General features: G+C 43.4%; 1 protein-coding gene across 13 annotated transcripts in view; it reads left to right on the top strand.

The window, feature by feature from the left end:
- The window catches only part of UNC13B (unc-13 homolog B), a 205800-nt gene extending 190278 nt beyond the window's left edge, over window positions 1-15522 (top strand). For 7 of the 13 annotated variants that reach the window (XM_039700732.1, XM_039700728.1, XM_039700727.1 and 4 more), the window contains 7 exons: window positions 820-876; window positions 5615-5695; window positions 6087-6234; window positions 9619-9675; window positions 12174-12266; window positions 13342-13501; window positions 14702-14987. In XM_039700732.1, coding sequence (XP_039556666.1) covers window positions 820-876; window positions 5615-5695; window positions 6087-6234; window positions 9619-9675; window positions 12174-12266; window positions 13342-13501; window positions 14702-14987 — 882 coding nt within the window. Of the gene's footprint in view, window positions 1-819; window positions 877-5614; window positions 5696-6086; window positions 6235-9618; window positions 9676-12173; window positions 12267-13341; window positions 13502-14701 lie in introns of all 13 variants that reach the window. The other 6 variants (XM_039700731.1, XM_039700730.1, XM_039700726.1 and 3 more) reach the window with 3 other exon arrangements.
- The last annotated feature ends 1700 nt before the right edge of the window (window positions 15523-17222 follow it).

The following is a 17222-nucleotide window of genomic DNA, read 5'->3' as shown; positions in this document are numbered from 1 at the left end:
TGAGCAACCTGACCTGTTTGAAACACATTTTATGTGTTAACATTTATTTTCCAAATGCCTAAATAATGAGTTGGTATGTAGGTAACATGTAGCTTTTAAACCAGAAGAGGGTAGATTTAGGCTAGATAAAAGGAAGAGATTTTTTTACAGTTAGACTGGTGAAGTGCCTTGAAGCAAGATTTCCTGTCACTGGGGTTCATCTTCCCTTTGTGTTTCTTCATTGGTTATACAGCTTTAGTAAGGCACAGTGGGGGAAGAAGAGCCATTAGCCAAACTCTAGAACATTTGAAGGTGATGCTGTAGTATTCACAAGACTTTGGCAATCTCTCACCCCTGAACAGCTGAGGTCCAGTTTTGTTTATGATCTGCTCTGTGCATACCCCCACCATGATGACTGGGCCCTACCTCTGTGGACAGATTCTCATCATCTTGGGGCTGTATGATTTTTTGCTGTGGCCAGTCTTTGTGTGTATTTAGATGTGAAATCTAATGGGGTGGTTGGAGATGGCCTTCACGCCAACCCTGTGCAGTCCACTTGAAGGTTCATCCTGTATAAGTGCGTGGTTCCTCACTAAGAAAGAGTGAGCTGGTTAGCAAGACATTGTGCTCTGAAATAGCTCTTGATATGGTATCCACAGAAAGGCCAGGATTTGTACGAGGTAATAAACTGACAAGGAGAGTCCAGTTGTTGTGCCTGGCCTTGGGGTGGTTATGTGAAGTTGCTGTGAACTGACTTGACTTGCTCAAAGGAAAAATATGTGAAGCTTGTTTATAACCCTTTTTCCCCCCTCCTTTCTTTTCTAACTTCTGCAACCATAGGGCACACAGTTGATTTTCAGTGCTGCTAAGGAACTGGGACACTTGTCAAAGTTGAAGGTATTGTCCTGCATGGCTTGTGTTAATGTCCCTGTGTGTAAGCATGGAGGTGTGGTAGTGCATAGCATGTCCTGTGCTTCCAGTGGTATGTTGCTGAATGCAGTTGTAGAGAAATGCCTTTAAATGCATCAAATGTGCATTTAAATGCATTCTACTAACATTAGCGTAGTGCTTAACATTAAATCTGACTGTGCATTTAATCATCAAAGTAGTTCTTCTTTTCTCTATACACGATGCTAAGTCTGGTACATTGATTTAAAATGAAGAAAAGGAAATTTCTCAATATCTGGCCAGCTCCTCCGTATCCCCATTTATAAAAGGGAGTCCCTAATGCTTGGAAAGACACTTGCGTTAGCTGTGGGTGAATTACATGGACTGTTAAAAAAATAACTGTTGCTTATGGAAGAGAGCCTGTGTCTGTAAATTCCTTCTGCGTGGGCTCCCTTCACAGGCAAGCTGGCATTTAGCATGAAGGCTCTGTTGATGTGTTTTGACAGTGCATGACGTGACAGTGCATGACATGAGCATTATGAAGTGCACGCCACTTCATCATAAGTGAATCAAGCACTAATTCAATGATCACGACAGGAATGGTATGAAAATAGTGACGCCTCACAGCACTTGGATTGGGCTCTGCTGTGGCTGCACTTATGCTACAAGACTGGTATTGTGCAAGAGGAGGAGGTCTAAATCTTAAGTGTCACAGTGGACAGACTGCTGTGAGGGAGATGGAGCTGGACCTGAACTCTGTGTCAGAGCATGACCAAAGAAATCTTCCCAGTGCAAAGGATATTACGCTGATTATTGCAGTTTCAAAAGGCATTTGTCCCTTCCTGTAGTTTTCTGGTTTTGACTTGCACACTAATACAGCTGTCTTCATACACCTGTGTCCCTTGCCCAGCAGATACCTTTTCTCTCCACGTTTATGTGGCCAGTACACAGCTCATTTAAGGCAGTGCTTATTAGCAGTCCTAGCAAGTGATCAGGGCATGCAGGTGTGTCATTAGATGTGCACCTCTTCTCCAGCTACATTTTGAGGCTGGTACATAGCAGTTAATTGTCACCTAGCATAAGCCTCCAAGTGTGTCTCCCCAGGGGAGTAGCTGTCACTTGTGCTGAGTGATGGCCTTATGCACTCCCACGGTCAGGCTGTCATCCCTGGTGACATGGTGTCTCATGAGGATTGTGTTTCCTTTCCTGCTTCCTGTGCTTGCAATGCTGTTTGTTGGCTTCCTTGGGAAAAATGGGGAGAAAGGAGCTTTGTAGCCAGCCTGGGAGAGCAGCACCTGAAACACATCATCCAAATGTGACTTCTGTTTCCTGAGTTTCCCCTTTCTCTTGCAAAACCATCAGCAAGGACTCATCATGTCTCCACACGATGGAAAAGAAGCCGTCCCTGCCTTTTACGTGTACTCCTGGTGTCTGGGGGCAGAGCTCTGAATTTGCTGTTTTTTCCCCCAAGTCACAAGGACAGTCTGTGAGTTCCTGTGGTTTGCTTGCATTCTTGGGCATAGCCACTGAAATTCACTGTTATCTTTTACTTGTTCTATATTTGCTCATTACTGGAATTTCAAAGTGTGTGCAGGGCGCCTTTTGCCAGGAATGGGTTGGAAGTTTTGCTGGTTTCCATTTGCACTGGTTGGGTGAAGGCTGTCCCGCAGCAGCAGCCCTTCTTCAGTTCGGTTACTGTAAAGCTTAACTTTGGTGACTCTGGACTGCATTTTTAGAAATGCACGTAATCATGCAAATCAGGCAAACCCTGGTGTGTGTTCAAGCCTTTATTTGCATATCCGCATATAGAACTGCAGCAGCACAGGTACACAGGATTTTATATGTGGCAAGACAGTCGTGCTCAAGTGTGAAAGCACCTGAATTTTGGAGACCATAAGGGAAATGACATTGTGTCCAAAAATTTCCAGTAGAATAGGAGTGTTATAAGAGTAAAAATTGTTGGAGTCTGTGTAAGAATTGTGGATATTATATTTTTTTGTCCTTTTGTTTTTACAGGCTAACAGGGAAGGCATGGTTCTTCAGACCTCCCCTCTTCTGCATTTTTCAGTTCCGCTAAAAGCCTGGGAAAATTATGGGATGGATTTTAAGCATTATTGGTCTTAAATAGGACAGGGAGAACGGAGCCCTAGTGAATCAGATAACTCAGCTGAAAACTGAGACTGACAGACCTGACAAGCACAGGCTCTCGTCCTGATGACAAATCAATTTCACAGTGTGTTTCAGAATGCACAGAAAGCCAACCATAAACCTGACTCCTTGGTGCCACATATCTGCCTCCCACTTATTATCAAACTCTTTCTGCTCAGTTTACTTAATAGCCAGCAACTGGAGCAGGGAGCAGCTGCCTCCTCTCCCTTGTGCTGCCCCCAGGGTAAACAGCCAGGCTCTGACCACAGAGTTTCTTCTGAAAATACCTGTGGAGAATACAAGAATGAGTCTGAGAAATCAGGAAAAGTTTGTTGGGTTGTTTGGGTTTGGGTTTTTTTTTTCTCATCTTCTGCTTGAACTTGCATAATTATTTGATGTAAATATTTGTTTCTTGCTCCTGGCTGGCAATCTGGGAAGTGCAAGGTAGCACTGTGCACAGTTCTTTATAGGAACAGTGTGGGATTTGCAGAGGGCAGGTATGCACAGGAATGACAGTCGTGGGCTCCTCTCTGAGTAGGTGCAAGTATTACAAGTCCAGTCTCTGGATTATTTTTACACAATGTGTTGAAGAAAATGACACTAGGAAACTCAGAGAAAGCAGAGATGTGTTGCTGTCACTGACAGCCTGGGCACAGGTGGAGTGGCCTCTCTGTGGGGCTGACTGAGCTCTGTAGGTGTTTGAGAGAAAAGTGCTGACCACCTGGTTTCTGTGGCAGCTGGGGCAATCTAACAGGCAGGCCTGGAAAGTCATTTTAGCAGATGTGAAAGTAGCTCTGCCTTGGGAGCACAGCTACCCTGACTAAACTGGCCTTTCTCATGAATGTGGCCTTGGGCTCTGTCTGATTTTGCACTTAATCTGACTGTGAGACAGAGAAAAGAACACTTTACCCTCTGTGCACTGAAGTCTCTGTGTACTGAAGTGTGAAGCCACATCATCTTCAATTGAATTACCCCCAGCTCACAAAGAAGAAGGAGGAGAGCTATTGCTCCCCTCAGGACAGCATATCACAACAGAAGGCACACTGCAGCTCACCAAGTGCTGTGCCCCTGCACACAGTCCCCAGACCAGGGACATCCTGTGTGGGGGAAGAGGCACATCGAGGCACATCTCTGCTACTCAAGAAAGCAGGGTGTGAACTTATCTGAGAAACTGACAACTTGAGAGGCATCTTCTGTGCAGTTCAAGGCTTCACTGTGTAAAGTTGATAGCTAGATGTCTGTGAGAAGTGTGGCAAATGCCTTATGGCTGCCCCTAAACTGCAGAGAGCCCTGTCTCCGTCAGGCAGGAGATGGATTGCAGTGGATAATGAATGGGTACAGCATCAGGCAGTGTGAAGAATCAGCAAGCTGCAAGATAGCCAGCAGGTTTGTCCCTGTGAGATCCACACATGATGCCGCACACTAGGTGTGCTTTACACAGAGGCAATTTAGCAGATGTGTCTCCTGGGAAGTGTCTAGGGATAAACCTTTGCCTTTAAAGTAGGGATAAAGCCTTTGCATGTGTAGGCCTGATTGGCCTACATCTTTTTTATGAATGCTTTAGAACCCAACCTGAAGTCAACTGGCCTGATCCTCCAGCTGCTCAGTTAGAATATGGGTTTGTGCAAAGCTTTGACTTCCTAAAATACACTGTTTTCCCCTGAGATCTAGACTAAGCATCAGAGAGAAAGAGCTTAGTGCAATGCCAAAGGATGGCACATCCTTGTAGTCAGCCAGGACTCTAACGGAGATGTGCTTCCACTGCAGCAAAGGGAATTCTTTCCCAAGTGATTACTGGCTTTTTGCTATTAGAGTTGGTGGATCTTAACAGCAACAATGTCTTCTTTTAGCAAACCCATTTCCTTTTGTTTTTCTTCTTCTACACAAATGATGGAATGAATTAGTGACTTTTGTAGTTGGAAGAGTTAAAAAAAAATTCACAAACTACAGACATATAACAACTTTCACTGATGCCTAATACTCAGAATTCCTTTATTTAGGTGGTATTTGGAGAATTTTGTTGTGGCTTTTCTAGAATGACAGTGGTGTCAGGTAGGCTTCTATTAGGGTTTTCTTGAGAGACGAACTGTGATTTTAAATTGTTTCTTACCTTTGTCTTTAGGTGGTATTTGGAGAATTTTGTTGTGGCTTTTCTAGAATGACAGTGGTGTCAGTAGGTTTCTATTAGGGTTTTCTTGAGAGACAAACTGTGATTTTAAATTGTTGCTTACCTTTGTCCAGTTCTTTCCTTATTTATGTCTTCTGTGCCTGCAAGAAAGAGAGAAAATTAGTTTATTTCCAAGTTAAGCTGTAATAAACGACTCTGAGAGACTCCATTAAGCATTCCTGGAACAGCTGAATTAATGCTGCCACCACATAGACACAGCATGAATCTGGAGAAAGTGGGGATGCTGGGGCCTCCTTTTCATAAGCTGTAATAAATGACTCTGAGAGACTCCATTAAACATTCCTGGGACAGCTGAATTAATGCTGCCACCACATAGATACAGCATGATCTGGAGAAAGTGGGGATGCTGGGGACTCCTTTTCGTTTAGCCTCTGACAGCACACTCATGTCAAATACAATGGTTGTTTGCAGGATCATATGGTGAGAGAAGAAACCAGGAGCCTCACTCCAAAGCAGTGTGCTGTTCTGGACCTGGCACTGGATACAATCAAAGTAAGTGATGCCATTTCTGTTTTTGCTGTTCCCAACGCCATCCCAAGTCCTCTTTGGGAGGACAGTGCCTGTCCTGGTTTGGGAGATGGCAGGAGTTTGTCCCTGCTGTCACAGTGGTAAAGGCTCTAAGTGAGTACTGCCATACATGTGTACACCTGAAGAGGTTCAGGGGACTGGCATCCTGGGAGTCAGCATATTCATGTTTAAGTGCTTTGGAAGAAGAATGCCATGAGCAGTTGGTATCAGCTGGTCTGAGAGCTGAGTTTCCAATACAGAAGCCGTTTTGTGAATTTTTCCAGCTGTTTCCTATCAGTACACACAACTGCATATACACACTGGCTGCTGGTTGCAATTCTTGCTCAGTGCCTTTCCTGTTTCTTTTTACTCTTAGCAATATTTCCATGCTGGTGGAAATGGTCTGAAGAAAACCTTCTTGGAGAAGAGTCCAGACCTACAGTCACTTCGATATGCTCTCTCCCTCTACACTCAGACCACGGACACTCTCATCAAAACGTTTGTCCAGTCTCAGACAGCTCAGGGTAAGACTCTTTTGTGCTGGCAGGGTTCAGTGGAGCTCTTGGCTCTGCTCATAATTTCTCTCCCTTGTACTGCCAGTTTGTAGAGTGCTTTTGGCAGTAATGTTTCTGAAAGTGTGACAGTTCGGAGATTGTGAAACTGGAAAAGAGGGAAAGGGGGTTATTTGCCACTCCATAACTACATTTGGGGAGAGCAGAAACATGAGAAACATAAGGCCTGGGGTGTTTGTGGTCTTTTTTTTCTCTGCAGTCCTCACTTAACAGTCACGTTTCATGAATTAATGTGGGTGGGTGGCTTAAGCAAAATTTGAAGTTACTGTACTGAGGCTTGTGCGGTGGTGTGAGGCACTACTTCAGCAAGACACCATGGCAGAAACCTGTCAGTGCCTGTGTCACAGGCCAGCTGTGTGTGTGGCACAGCCTGTGTGGCCCTGACTGAGGCTGAGTGACAGCTGTGTGATGAGTCACAGAGCTACAGGCTGCCTGTAAAGGGAGAAGCCTCTGAGGTGAGCAACAAATGCACTGTTTTGTCTGCAGCCAGTACAGGGTATGTGGGAGCTAGATGATTACAGATTACCACAACATATTAATAAGCTGCTGGGATGGGTCACCAAACTGTTTGGTGACTCTCTGAGAAGCCTTATGGCTTAGTGGTGCTGTTCCATTGAATGTGGAGGGGTAAGCAGTTAATTTCATTGCTTTCATGTGAACATCTCTATATTATTGTACAGAATAATTTGGTCTCTAGTCAAGGATGATCACAGGCTGACTGTGAATGTCACTATTCTCAGTAAGAGGAGACAGATGCTACAAAGGGCTGGATCTAAACAAAAACTGGTATTTTTGTGGTTTTGGGCTGTTTAATTAAAACCCTTGCATTAAGCTACTTCATCCCAGCCACAAAGTCATACAACTCCCTGGCATGTCTTTCTGCAATCTTTTTGCATAGGATCCTTTTTCTTTCAATCCTTCCAAGCCTCCAAGCCTAAGAGAGCTGGCAACCCCACAGACTGTACTAACCCTGCCAGCAGGTCATCACACCAAGCCCCAGGATCAAGGGGAAAGCACTCCCTAGCTCACATACATGCCCCTGTGTGTAAGTGAGGCTGCTTGATACTGGCATTCCCCTAGCAGTGTAGAGAGTTCAGAGATTCTGTGGGCAAAACAGCGTTTGTTTCTAAAGAGGAAAATTTAGTTTCATTTTTGTTGAGTCATCAAGAGGAGGCTCAGAGAGGACCTGAAACTACCTGGAAGGAGATTGTGAGGTGCAAGTTGGTCTTTTTTGCCTTATCTCAAGTGAAAGGATGAGAAGAAATGGCCTGAAATTGTGCCAGGGGAGGTTCAGGTCAGATATTACAATTTATTTTTTCATTGAACAGGTGGTTAGACATTGAAATAATTTGTCCAGGGAGGTGGTGAAGAAGTGTACAATCTCTAGAAGTGTACAAGAGGTGTCTGAATGTGACATAGTTTAGAGATGTTAATGGTGATGCTGGATTAACGTTGGATTAACAGTTGGACTAGATGACAGTGCAGGTCTCTTCCAGCTGTGATGGCTCTATGATTCTGTGATCTCAGCCTATAGCAGCACAGTCTAGTTCTTCCTTATGTTGAAACATACTGCATTAGAACACTGAAATTAAATTAAAACTCAGTACCTTTGAGAGAACGGTCCTGTAGCTGTGTCCCAACAGAGCAACGATGACATCCAGTGGCCAGACAGGTCAAAGACTGCTACATCCACTAGGGACTCCAGGAGCCTGGCTGTTGCCATCACTTACACAAACCACATTCTAATGGGGAACTTGAGCGCACACTTGAGTGAGTGCTAACAATCTTTGCTGTTCCGTGCACATATTTCCCATTATATATCCAATCTATGAATTAATTGAAGCTAGTTTTTCATGTGGATGCTGTTAAATTACTGTTAAATTGTTAAATAAATGCTGAGCTAAGATATTAGAAAGTGTGCAGCACTGATATCCTGCAGTCCGTACTACAACCTGGAATACTTAAAATTAGAGAAAGAAGAGTGCTCCATTGAAGACACAAAAGTGACATATTCAAAGGTGATATGAGAAGGCAGCTTCATGCAATGCATGATTTGACTGTAAAACTTCACTGAGGGGAAGTATTTAGCAGAAACACAAAGATAATGGAACATTATCATTACCTCTCAGAAGCAGGAATATACAGGGCTGCCACAGAAGTGGGTGCATGGGTACTTATGTATTTTTAAGAAACTTACAAAGAATGAAGCTCTGGCTTTAGGGCACTGTATGCACATGTTATGAGGTCACCAGTTAAATCTCAAAGCTGACTGATGACATTTCTTTGTGACTTATTCTAAACCACTGTAGGAAACAAGTACTGGGCAGCTGGCCACTGATCCAAATCAGTACCTTGTACATTAGTAGGCTTGAGAATTTTGGACCCTGTTTAGGGAATAAAGGATTTGTGCTATACCACCTAATACCTGCAGAATCAGTGCTGGGATGTGTCTGAGAAAGGCATGACTCTGATCTCTTCCCTGTGCTGACAGGACCTGAGGGAATGGCCTGAAGTTGTGTCAGGGGAGGTGGATATCATGGAAAGGTTCTTCAACAAAGGGTGGTTGGGTATTGGCTCTCCAGGAAAGTGCTTACAGCACCAGGCCTCTCTGAGTTGAAGAAATGTTTGTACAATCCTCTCAGGTAGAAGGTGTCACTCTTAGGATGGTCCTGTGCAGGGCCAGGAGCTGAACTCAATGACCCTTGTGGGTCACTTCCAACTCTGCATGTTCTGTGATTGACTCCCTCCCAGCATTGGAGCTAAAGAAGGATGTTAATTGCTTACCATTCTCATTAACCATGGCTGGTAGATGGGTTTAGAGAACTGCACACAGGTTGGAGGGACAGAAGGGACAGCACTGCTATTTACAGCTCGCATCTGCTTACCAGAGCTCTGTGACTGAGGTTTTGCTTTGCATAAGAGACACAAGCTCCTGGGAGGACATGGCTTCATGCAGTATCATTTAAATGCTGTTTGCTTCTCTTACTTCCCTGCTCAGTGGTTGCACCTTCCAGTTCGTGAGGTACCTACTGCTTTCATTTCATTACTGAGTAGTCTTCTATGGCACTATGCTGCTAAATGTTTGCTCTTCAGATTGGATCAGGGCTGCAGTTTAGTTATGGCAGCACAAATTCTGTTCTGTTTAACCCAGACTATGCCTTACTTGCAGACAGCCTTGCTCTCCAAATCCTGGTGCAGAAGATCTAGGAGGATATTTTGTCTGTTAAGAGCTAGAATATTTGCCTTGTGTTTAAGTGACATTGCTAATTGTGTTGTAATTCGTACTCTTCTCTCTTTATCCTGCTTGCTTTCTTGCCTTTTGAATTCATGTCTCAGTGCATGATGGGAAAGGTATAAGGTTTACCGCTAATGAGGACATTCTTCCTGATAAGGGTATGTTCAAGATTAATGTTGTTACCATAACAACATTACCCAACTGCCTTGCTTTTGAAATCATCTTGCCCATGCTCAGAAACCTTTTCCAGAGTCCTGTTCCCTGTAGTTCCCTTGTAGAAGTGAACTTCCACTGAATGCTTGCATCCCACAGACTGAGCCACAGGTTGTGTGGTTTGGAAGTCTGTATCTTGCCTGAGAACCTGTTCCCACGCTTGAGATTTATTCATGGGATGTGAAAGCTGTCTTGAAAATGGACTGTTTTTTGGGAGATGCTGCAGACTTGTTCCCCTTCCCTTTACCATGGGGTGCGTGTTTCAAGTCCTGGGCTTGCATGCGTGTGGTCTGCTGAGAAGGGCTACTGTAATACATGGGAATGTTGGATATGCACTCAAGGTTATGGCCAAGCTTGAACCATCTGGCTTGAAGGGGGGTTATCTAAAGGTCTGGATGCCCAGGAGACCCCTACATATTAAGTCTTGCAGTGTTTCATCTCTTAATTTATTTTTTGCTGTCCAAAGTCTTTTTATTATCTCAGATGAAACACATCTATAACCCTTTGCACGAGCTCAATTCTGCAGTTTCACCTTTCAGCATTGCAATACCAGTGAGGCTTTCATGTCAAGAATTAAGTGTGCTTGTCACTAAACGTACAAGTATGTGTACACACACAGTTACACATGCTCAGAATATTTTTCTTGGCAATCTTCAGAGTAGTTTTTTCTCTCTGAAAATTTCAGTTCACAGAACAAGATTTTTATATGAAAAGACAAGAATGAATGTAGGAAAAAAAACTGTAATATGAGTTTTGTCTTCTTCATAGGTAGTGGAGTGATTCTGCTCTTACTCTTCTGATACATCAGCATCTCCTTTATAACCCACTAGTTGCACTAAAGAATGATAAAGACCTGAATGTTTGGTGGCTGATGTTTCTGTAGGTTATGGCCATTACATACTGTTGGTAATTCTGCCTCTTCCTGTGTAAAGTGCCAACAGTGAAGTGACAGACCCACACCAGCAGATGGATCAGGTCAATAATTAAGCCTACCAATTTTAAAGCTCTGTGCTTATATACAGAAAAAAGCAATATTGCTCTTCTAAGTGGGGAGGAAAGAATATGTTCAAGGCCATCATTTGTTACACCCTAAAGATTGTTCAATGTGCTCGGGTCAAGAATGAGAACCTATCCTGAGTTAATAAGTTGAGGTTCTGTTTTGGTTGCTCAGATGCTTTTACTGGTATATTAATGTGACTTTCACTGCCTACAGTCTTGTGGCATGTAATTTTCCTCAGAGAATTACACAGGTTGGCACTCAACCTCTTGGTCTGCTGCAGACCATTCTTGTGAAAGTTGACTTTTTAGATCAGTCTAATCAAAATGTTTGTGTAATGATATCCTTCAATCTCCTGATGTAGAATTTCAAACAGACCAGTTTTTCACTTAGTAGTGTATCTTACCCTCAAATTTGACAAAATAGCTGCTATTCATAGGTATTCAATTACCCTCTAGATATCTCAATTACAACAGCATTGCTAATTGTCAAACTAAGATCAGGCAGTTATCAAAGAGAAAGTCAGAAAAATCTCACTCTCTTATCAAAACTTGATTTTAATTTTGCAAAGCAGTCATTTTCTGTAATTTACGTGACATCTTAACTTTATTACTCAGAAAAATGTCATTTCCATGTATCACATGATGATAATTGTGATTAAAAGTTTAAAAGTTGAAAAAAATCATAAAATATGAATTGTAATGTTCATGGGATCTCACTCTTTTATGAACATGTTCTCTTTTCCCTCTGAAACTACATCTTGTTTTCTCCCTGGCTAATTGATAAAGAGAAATAAGTATGCAAATTGTGAGTGCTTCTCTCTCATCATTTTTGATACACAACAAAGAAGTGATTCTGATCATCTTCCAAAGGGAAACAGATAAACAGTCAGGATGACAATTTTTAGGTGAGGTACAACATGCAGGAAGGTTCATGTAGGGTGAGACTGCACTATGGCTCTGTGCAAATTATTAATACCTTTTTTTTCCTTATATTTCCTCTGTTGTGTGATGTCCTCTCCTCCTTTTTATTTTTACTGTTGAATTTTTTTGTCCTCCCTTCTTCCCTGAGCAGACAGGAATGCCAGTGCCCACCACTGGAATGCCTGCATGTGTACACAGTAGTTTGGCAGGAACCTCTGAAAAATCCTTGCTCCCTGTGAAGGTCCACTGTTGAGGTCTTTTAAATTCTATAAAAACCTTCACTGGTGTTCTCAATAGGATGCAGTCTTTGTTGGAGTGGAAGAAGTGTTGGTGTTTATGTGTGTTGGGCATGTGAGCCTGATGCTATCTTGCACTACTGTGACATTCTCAGTGCTGGCTGAAAAGCTGTCTCTGAGAGGTGTGCTGTGAAAACACCACATTGTCTTCCTGAGGCCATAAAGACTTGTGCCAATAACCAGTAATCCATGTGTGCATGGTGGGGGTGTCCGTTTCCTTCCAACAGGCTCCGGTGTGGATGATCCTGTGGGAGAAGTGTCCATCCAGATCGACCTGTACACCCACCCAGGAACCGGGGAGCACAAGGTCACGGTGAAAGGTATGGCAAAGCACGTGCTGTGCTCAGGCTCGCCGGGGCAGATCTCCAGCTGGCAGTCTGGGTATTTCTGTGTTAGCTCGTGGGATCTCAGGCCAGAATTGTTTTCTCTGTTTCACATCAGGGACACGTAGGGGAACAGCAAATGAGCTTGTCCAGCCAGTGACATGGCAGTGCACAGCCCGGTTGTTTATTGGCAGCGATGTATGCAAGTAAACAAAAATCAGATGATGGCTCTCGCCAGGCGCCACAGTTTAGTCTGTGCTGCAGAGAACAGGGCAGGCTGATCTTGCGAAACTGCTCAGTTTACACCCAGAGATCACAGAGGCCCTGAGAGTTCAGAGGCTCCTCTCCCCAGTCTTGAAGGCCACACTGGTCCCTAACAGCCACTCTGGAAATAACCAAAGCAGTGATTCATCCCAGGGTTCCTTTTCCTCCTTCATCTCCTTCACTTGAATACAGCATACTTAACTACTTCAATTTCCTCTGAAGATTTATATAAACAGTTCTTCAGGCCTCTCTTCTGGTTAAATCTACACTGAAGTGCAAAAGCTGGTTTTCAGACCTATTTCCTCTGCTTCAGTCTGTTCCCTGCAGTGACCTGAGATAGAATGAGAATTAAAAGCTAATAATTCTGGATCCTGAAACCACATGCAGCTCATGGGCTTTGTTTTTCTTACCTGCAGTCCCATTTTCCTTTTCAACAGAGACTTTAATATTGGCCTCTAAAATGCTCCTTCTTTTACTTATCCCAGACATAATGGTGATGTAAGCATGGAACTGTCAGGGCAGCCTGCCCGGAGCTGGAGGAATGCCTATTTTCTTGGGCTTATTTCTTGACAATCTGTATGGCAGAAGTTACATACTAGTGCAAACTTAAATTCCCTTCACAGAACTTAAACTAGATCAAAAAAGCATATCCTTGCATTACAAGAAAGTCCTGCCCATATGTGTTGTGACACTGTCATGTTTTGAGTTAGAAACAAGAAATTGAAAGCAGGGCAGAGCTGAAGGATGTCCAGAGCAAAAAATACGAATGAGTATTTGCTGTAAACCAGGTTGTGATTATCTTTTGCAGTTGTGGCAGCCAACGACCTGAAGTGGCAGACATCTGGCATGTTCCGTCCATTCGTTGAAATCACCATGATTGGGCCCCACCAGAGTGACAAGAAGAGGAAGTTCACAACCAAGTCAAAGAGCAACAACTGGGCTCCAAAATACAATGAAACATTTCATTTGTAAGTCTGAAAAATATCCTGAGGATCTGGCATGGCAAGTGCAGATGCTGAGGGACAGATAGGGTTGTCCAGTGTCTCCAGACAGGCTGCACAGGCCAAGAAGAGTACATGAACCAGTAGCTTGGTCCTGTCTTTGATGTCTTGGCAGAAAAGCTGGATTATGGAAGTTTTTGCTGCGGGTGGGACACAGAGGTTTGTTCTATAGCAGCAGTGTCCTTTGGCCACCTTCTGAAATGCTCTGTGTGTGTCTTGTGAACACATTTTACTGTGCTCTGTCATTTTAATGAACTTTTTATTTTTTATTGGTAGAGTTGAGGCTAAAAGTTCATTTTTATTTATTTCTTAATCTTAATGTGCGTTTTTATCCCAACTTGACCTGTGGGACATGCTTTCGGAACTTGTTTCCAAGGATACAGCCCTTGGAATTGGTAGCAAGTTGCACTGCTCAAATTGCTGTGTTTCTCAGCATTGAGTATTGATCTCTTCTTATTTCATTTTCTTTCATTATTGCAAGGACATATTCCTTCTTGGGAGGCTTAACAGAAGGAGCTGCAGGCTTGAACTCTCTCAGCTGTACATATAAAAATGAGATGAGGAGAACTGAGGAGAAAAAGGCTATAAACATCTGGGGGAGAAGGGAGAGAAGGGAGTGTTCATATAATTGTTCCATTCTCTGAGGAAAGGCAGGCTTCCTCTAAGTGAAGAGATTTTGTTCCTTTTATTCTTTCAGTTTTAGAAACATCAGAAGGGTTGGGGATTTGTTTTTATTAGCTTTCACATTAATGGAAGGTCCTGAATCTTTAACAAGGACTTCATCTAATTAAAATAGTAATTCTGAAATGAAGCCACCCTTAGCAGGAGCAGAAATGTTTAAAGTCATCTGAGTTGAAAATCTATTAGCATGGCTTTAATGTTTCCCGCTCCTCTCATTTCACAGTTTAACACATGTACAAACACACACAAGTTGCAAAGGCAGCTTGAAGGGGGTTGCTTGTTTTTTCTTCTTCAGTAACTGGGTTTTCTTTATCTGCTATAAATCGGCAAAAATGCCCACATGCTGCGGGTTTTACTTCTCTCCTTCTGACCAGGGTTTTCTGTAGAAAGGAGTTTTCTGTGACTTATCATAGCCCTCCAGTCAGCTGCTGGCACCTTTGTTTTTGCAGTCCAGACACTGTAAGTGAACTTGTGTGTGTTTTTCAGCATCCTGGGGAATGAAGATGGCCCCGATGCCTACGAGCTCCAAGTCTGTGTGAAGGATTACTGCTTTGCCCGGGAGGACCGGGTTCTGGGGATAGCAGTGATGCAGCTCAGAGACATAGCAGACAAAGGAAGCTGTGCTTGCTGGTGCCCCCTCGGGCGCAGGATTCACATGGATGAGACTGGACTCACAATCCTGAGGATTCTCTCTCAGAGAACCAATGATGAAGTTGCCAAGGAATTTGTGAAGCTGAAGTCTGAGTCCCGCTCCACAGAGGAAGGCACCTGAGCTGAGCTGTGTCATGTTCCCTTTCCTCTTCTGCCTTGTGCCAATATGTGCAAGTGTTCAACAATTCTTTTATTAATTGCAAAAGGTTTTTTTTCATGTTGTCTTTGTCAGCTCCAATAGCGCACGTGTGCTGTATAGGAAACAAATCCATCAATCCGATGTGAATTATTTATTTTTTAGTAGCTGGGTAAGACACCGTAGAGAATGAGACAATCTCTTCTTATTTAACATGTAAATTCTGCTTTGTGTATATAAATTATTTTATATTGGAGGCTGGAATTGCTGGGTTTTGTTGATATGCAGCACTGTGATTTTATCCTCTGAATTTGGCAGGCATTAAAAAGGTTCTGCGTAATCACACTACGATGCAAACACAACTGTGTGGAAATTGGGAGGAGATGATTTGGGGCGGTTTGACAAAGCACAGTTATCTCTCATTGAATTCACGTACTGTGGAGCTGCCTGGGGATCTTCTGACACAGATTATGCCAACGTGACATATAGACACCTCAACATGTGCTCAAAGAAGAAGAGGTTGTGGATGGCTCTGAAGATGCACACCGAATGAATGCATGTCCACGGATGTGCTGCTGTGAGCGCGGCCAGACCAGGGCCACGAGCCCGGGGTGGGGCCTGAGATCTCCTCGCCAAGAGCTGCAAAGGCAGCGCACCAGGAGCAGGCTGCAGCTGTAATTGGCTGGGGTGTCTCGGAGAACAGAAATCCCCACGTGCTGCTGGGAGTCCCTGAAGGCCGTGGGAGTGCTGTGAGCTGCTCGGCTCCGTGAGGCACGCTCGGGCTGCCGTGACCGACGCGGTCGGGAAGGGATCAGCGCTAGAGCTGTAGAGTTAGAGCCATTACAAATCACATGGCTGCTATGTGCTTTTTCCACTTCAATATTCTTTTGTTAGTGTTTGACAGAGGATTGGATAATTTAATATTGCAGGCTTTCTGTAGCATTTTATTACCCTGGAGTAGCTAAGACCATTCCTCACTATGAGCCCAGAAATGGTGGCTTGCTTGGGAGAGAGAGGAAAACACCTTCCCTCTGCAAGCCTTCATCTGGAGTGCTGGTCAAGGGGCAGCACGTGCATTTGCTTCTGATCTTGGAGATGCTGTTGGCCGTGCTGTGGTTGATCCATGCTGATTGTTATTAATCTTATAATACCATTGAGATATTTTTGCACTGTCTTAAAGAAGCATCCTGCTTTTGTTTTCTTAAAAAACAAAACACTGTCCTGAGCAAGTAATTGCAGGGAGGTCAGAATTTCTGACAAAATTCGTGAGCAGGAAGGTCTGGAATGGTGATTGCACCTGAGGCATGTTTGTTGGAGGGTTTTTATTGGGGATATTTTTGCTTTTCCAGCTGCCCTTGTGCTCTGGAAAGTGCAGCTGGAACAAGCCAGTCCTTGCCCATAAAGTACTGTAATACTGTCAATAAATTCAAGGACTGCATATTGAATGACTTTTTTTTTCCTTTCTATTTTCTCTGACACTTGTGTAGCTGTATGATGTGACTCCTGTATTTCATGGGCCTGCTTGTAGAGTTCTGAGACAGCACATCTGCTTTGTTCTTGTCCATGGTGTGTTATAATAATGCTCTTCAAAACTCCACTCTATTTGTCATGATTTTGAATCATTGTACGTGCCATTGTTATGAGAACTGTTAGTATGGTCTTTAATAAACTCTTTTAGCAGCATTTGTCTGTTGGAGTGTAACTGTGATAGAGTGTCCTAAACCATGGAGGGCAGAACCACTGCTGCATCTTTGGAAATTACTCAGGTTTAGTATGTAGATTTCTTTAGTGCTTTAGATGCCTAGCAAGGAGTATGAGTCAGACAGCTCCCCCCTCCTCCATGGTGCCTCTGTCTGGGACATCTTTCCCTGAAGTCCTTGGCTTCTGATAGTACTCTGAGACATCACGGAAAAGCATAAAAAAGTAGCTTACTAACTTTTTTTCTACTGTCTGGCCTTTAAGTCACATTTCCTTTGTACCCAGGAGAGTCTCCTGAAGGTGCTGAGTGGAAATACTCAGACAAGGCAGTTGGATACTGTGCAAATAACAGATGAAGAAAAAAAATTATATACCAAACTTGATTCATAACTTTCAGCCTCTAATGAACATTAATACTCTTTAGATGGCATGCACAAGAGATGAAAGAGTAAGCCTTCTTGATGTCAAGTAAACTACTGCCCCTCCTCATTTTTGGGGATTCTGCCAATTTCCAGCAGACAA

This window comes from Passer montanus, unplaced genomic scaffold (assembly GCF_014805655.1).
Source record: "Passer montanus isolate IOZ18808 unplaced genomic scaffold, ASM1480565v1 scaffold143, whole genome shotgun sequence".
NCBI classification, from domain to species: domain Eukaryota; kingdom Metazoa; phylum Chordata; class Aves; order Passeriformes; family Passeridae; genus Passer; species Passer montanus.
The sequence above is the reverse complement of the archived record's forward strand: the minus strand, read 5'-3'. Positions and strand labels throughout refer to the sequence as shown.